At 47.3% G+C, this 5,000-nt stretch overlaps 1 protein-coding gene across 2 annotated transcripts in view; it reads right to left on the bottom strand.

The window, feature by feature from the left end:
- slc12a6 (solute carrier family 12 member 6) overlaps positions 1–5,000 on the bottom strand; it is a 35,910-nt gene that overhangs the window by 5,116 nt on the left and 25,794 nt on the right. For both annotated transcript variants that reach the window (XM_080859778.1, XM_080859779.1), the window contains exons 18-20: positions 4,697–4,865; positions 1,774–1,969; positions 249–418 (exon numbers count right to left, since the gene is read on the bottom strand). In XM_080859778.1, the coding sequence (XP_080715904.1) occupies positions 249–418; positions 1,774–1,969; positions 4,697–4,865 (535 nt within the window). The remainder of the gene's footprint in view (positions 1–248; positions 419–1,773; positions 1,970–4,696; positions 4,866–5,000) is intronic.

Here is a 5,000-nt window from a genome sequence, read left to right as displayed (position 1 = left end):
TCACACACAAACACACACACACACACACGCACACGCACACGCACACGCACACAGGGATAGCAGGGAGGGCAGCAGGATCAGCATGCATCCATGGACAGTCAAGGACTATCCACCAGACTTTCACACACAAACACACACACACACACACACACACACACACACACACACACACACACACACACACACACACACACACACACACACACACACACACACACACACACACACACACACACACACACACACACCTTGTGCTGGCGCAGCAGGAAGGGCAGCAGCATCAGCATCCCCCCGTCGTGTACGATCCACCAGACGTCTATGGTGCCCTCGGTGCAGGGCTCGCTGCTGGTGGGGAAGAAGGAGATGTTCTTGGGCACCAGCAGAGCCAGATGGGCCGCCGTGGTCACCCGCACCGTGTCTGAGAGAGGGGGAGAGAAGTTGGGAGAGAGTAGGAAAAAGGAGGAAAAGAGGATGAATGAAGGGATAGAGTGAAAAAAGGGGCAGGGGGAGAGAATGGGATGGATATAAGACCTGCTCTCGTCTCCACTCCTCTCTCTCTCCCCCTTAAATACCTGCTCTCCTCTCCCCTCCTCTCTCTCTCCCCTAAAGACCTGCTCTCCTCTCCCCTCCTCTCTCTCTCCCCCTTAAAGACCTGCTCTCCTCTCCCCTCCTCTCTCTCTCTCCCCCTAAAAGACCTGCTCTCCTCTCCCCTCCTCTCTCTCTCGCCCCCTTAAAGACCTGCTCTCTTCTCCCTCTCTCTCTCTCCCCCTTAAAGACCTGCTCTCCTCTCCCCTCCTCTCCTCTCTCTCCCTCTTAAAGACCTGCTCTCTTCTCCCTCTCTCCCCCTTAAAGACCTGCTCTCCTCTCCCCTCCTCTCCTCTCTCTCCCTCTTAAAGACCTGCTCTCTTCTCCCTCTCTCTCTCTCTCCCTAAAAGACCTGCTCTCCTCTCCCCTCCTCTCCTCTCTCTCCCTCTTAAAGACCTGCTCTCTTCTCCCTCTCTCTCTCTCCCCCTTAAAGACCTGCTCTCCTCTCCCCTCCTCTCCTCTCTCTCCCTCTTAAAGACCTGCTCTCTTCTCCCTCTCTCTCTCTCTCCCTAAAAGACCTGCTCTCCTCTCCCCTCCTCTCCTCTCTCTCCCTCTTAAAGACCTGCTCTCTTCTCCCTCTCTCTCTCTCCCCCTTAAAGACCTGCTCTCCTCTCCCCTCCTCTCCTCTCTCTCCCTCTTAAAGACCTGCTCTCTTCTCCCTCTCTCTCTCTCCCCCTTAAATACCTGCTCTCCTCTCCCCTCCTCTCCTCTCTCTCCCTCTTAAAGACCTGCTCTCTTCTCCCTCTCTCTCTCTCTCCCTAAAAGACCTGCTCTCCTCTCCCCTCCTCTCCTCTCTCTCCCTCTTAAAGACCTGCTCTCTTCTCCCTCTCTCTCTCTCCCCCTTAAAGACCTGCTCTCCTCTCCCCTCCTCTCCTCTCTCTCTCGCCCCCTTAAATACCTGCTCTCTTCTCCCTCTCTCTCTCGCCCCCTTAAAGACCTGCTCTCCTCTCCCCTCCTCTCTCTCTCCCCTAAAGACCTGCTCTCTTCTCCCTCTCTCTCTCTCCCCCTTAAAGACCTGCTCTCTCCTCCCCTCCTCTCTCTCTCTCTCCCTAAAAGACCTGCTCTCTTCTCCCCTCCTCTCTCCCCCTTTAAGACCTGCTCTCTTCTCCCTCTCTATCTCTCCCCCTTAAAGACATGCTCTCCCCTCCCCTCCTCTCTCCCCTGACTCCTCGTCTCCCTGTGACTCACTGATGAAGGTCTTCCAGGCCTGCGGATCTTCGTTCTGCCTCCAGGCCTCGGGCCAGCCCATGACCACCGTGTTGTGCCTCATGCCCCCCAGGCCGCTGGACTGGATCATGTGACTGATGCCCTCCCGTGGCTTCAGGGCCACAATGCACTGGCAGAAGCCCTTCACCTTCTCCTTCTCCATCAGATGCTTCAGAGTCTGGCAGACGGAGAGAATGAGGGGAGCAGAGAGAGGGAGAGAGAGATGAGAAAGACAGAGATGAAGAGAATTGAGAGAGGGAGAGAGAGAGCGATGAGAGAGACAGAGAGATGAAGAAAGAGGGTTGAGAGAGAGAGAGATGAGAGAGAGATGAGAGAGAGATGAGAGAGGGAGAGAAAGAGAGATGAGAGAGACAGAGAGATGAAGAAAGAGGGTTGAGAGAAAGAGAGAGAGGGAGAGAGAGATGAGAGAGGGAGAGAGAGAGCGATGAGAGAGACAGAGATGAAGAGAGGGTTGAGAGAGAGAGAGGGAGAGAGAGAGATGAAGAGAGAGGGAGAGAGAGAGAGAGATGAGAGAGAGGGAGAGAGTGTGAGTTAATTTCATTCAATTTTATGGTGAAATTAAGAGTGTAATATGTGTAATATTTAAGTGTAATATTAAAACTTTATTAAGTGTCTGATTATTTACATCATTCACCACTGTATTTAGGTCTTAATTGAAAAAAAAACTTTATTTAGTAAAATAGGACAGAATAAAATAAATCAGGGGGAAAAGAAAAGATACAGAGTCCAAGAAAAAGACAACACAAGAGAGACCACAAGAGAGAACACAAAGAGGGAGCAAGAGAGATAGGGAGCGAGAGAGAAAGGGAGTGTAAGTGAGGCAACACCAACTCTTCCAAGAAAAGCACGGAGGCTTCCAGTGTGAGTTTGGGATGTTAGAGATGAAGGAATGAGGGTGTGTGTGTGTGTGTGTGTGTGTGTGTGTGTGTGTGTGTGTGTCTGTTCTCCACTTGATTACACTAATGCGGCGTCTCTGAGCTTCATGATGTGTCTGGATTCCTTCCCCAGACTCAAAACCAGTCTGCCTTGGGCGGAACTGGTCGATCACACACCATGCACTCATTTTCTGTCTGTGTCGCTTATCACACACACACACACACACACACACACACACACACACACACACACACACACACACACACACAAACACACACACACAGACACACAAACACACACACAAACACACACACACACAAACACACAAACACACATCTTAAGGGACAGGGGAAAGAAAGCACTGTGGAGCTCAAATGTGAAGGGAAAGACCAAGTTGAGTAGTCACTGCTAAAGCCCCCGTCCCCACCCACCCCCACTGATGGTCAGGAGTTTATGTTTTATACGAGATTAAAGGAGCAATACCTGTTTATATTTTATTCAGAGATTAAAGGAGCAATACCTGTTTATGTTTTATTCAGAGATTAAAGGAGAAATACCTGTTTATGTTTTATACAGAGATTAAAGGAGCAATACCTGTTTATGTTTTATACGAGATTAAAGGAGCAATACCTGTTTATATTTTATTCAGAGATTAAAGGAGCAATACCTGTTTATGTTTTATACGAGATTAAAGGAGCAATACCTGTTTATATTTTATTCAGAGATTAAAGGAGCAATACCTGTTTATGTTTTATACGAGATTAAAGGAGCAATACCTGTTTATATTTTATTCAGAGATTAAAGGACCAATACCTGTTTATGTTTTATACGAGATTAAAGGAGCAATACCTGTTTATATTTTATTCAGAGATTAAAGGACCAATACCTGTTTATGTTTTATACGAGATTAAAGGAGCAATACCTGTTTATATTTTATTCAGAGATTAAAGGAGCAATACCTGTTTATGTTTTATTCAGAGATTAAAGGAGCAATACCTGTTTATATTTTAATCAGAGATAAAAGGAGCAATACCTGTTTATATTTTATTCAGAGATTAAAGGAGCAATACCTGTTTATGTTTTATTCAGAGATTAAAGGAGCAATACCTGTTTATGTTTTATACAAGATTAAAGGACCAATACCTGTTTATGTTTTATTCAGAGATTAAAGGAGCAATACCTGTTTATATTTTATTCAGAGATTAAAGGAGCAATACCTGTTTATATTTCATTCCGAGATTAAAGGAGCAATACCTGTTTATGTTTTATTCCGAGATTAAAGGAGGAGGTAGATGGTGCAGAGGGACGCATGGATTGAGAGAGGAAGAGTAAGATGAAATGATACTGAGAGCCAAACAACGACAGGAGAAAGAGGGACTCACTTGGGCTGGTGGAGAGATAGAAGGACATGAGCCAGCCAGAGGAAGAGGAAGAGGGGAATATGGACAAACAGACAGAGAGAGAGGAAGAGGGGAATATGGACAAACAGACAGAGAGAGAGGAAGAGGGGAATATGGACAAACAGACAGAGAGAGAGGAAGAGGGGAATATGGACAAACAGACAGAGAAAGAGAGGAAGAGGGGAATATGGAGAGGAAGAGGGGAATATGGTCAAACAGAAAGAGGAAGAGAGAAAGAGGAAGAGGGGAATATGGAGAGGAAGAAAGGAAGAGAGGAATATGGAGAGGAGGAGAGGAAGAGGGGAATATGGACAAACAGACAGAGAAAGAGAGGAATATGGAGAGGAAGAGGGGAATATGGTCAAACAGAAAGAGGAAGAGAGAAAGAGGAAGAGGGGAATATGGAGAGGAAGAAAGGAAGAGAGGAATATGGAGAGGAGGAGAGGAAGAGGGGAATATGGACAAACAGAAAGAGGAAGAGGGGAATATGGAGAGGAAGAGAGGAAGAGGGGAATATGGACAAACAGAAAGAAGAAGGGACAGAAGAGGAAGAGGAGAGAAAATAGACAGAAAAACCAAACAGAAAAAAAAAGAAGAAAGACAGAGACCTGCTCGGCGGCCAGCGCCTCTCCATAGTTGTGCAGGAAGTTTCCGCTGAGGACGGTGCCCACAATGGTCAGGCCCTTCCCCGCCTTCAGCTGGGCAGCAAACGTCAGCAGCCGCGGGGATTTCACATGGGCGTCCTCATCCAGCTTCAACAGCACCAGTAGCTGAGGTCTGAGAGAGAGAGAGAGAGAGAAAGAGAGAAAGAGAGAGAGTAGGGAAAGAATGTGAGTGCTGTGTGTGTGTGTGTGGTGTCAGGGGTACAGTTTCCTAAAAGTGCTAATGTTATAATGTCTATTTGTGGACACA

The sequence above is a fragment of the Sprattus sprattus genome (genome assembly GCF_963457725.1).
Source record: "Sprattus sprattus genome assembly, chromosome: 21".
Taxonomy (NCBI): domain Eukaryota; kingdom Metazoa; phylum Chordata; class Actinopteri; order Clupeiformes; family Clupeidae; genus Sprattus; species Sprattus sprattus.
The sequence above is the reverse complement of the archived record's forward strand: the minus strand, read 5'-3'. Positions and strand labels throughout refer to the sequence as shown.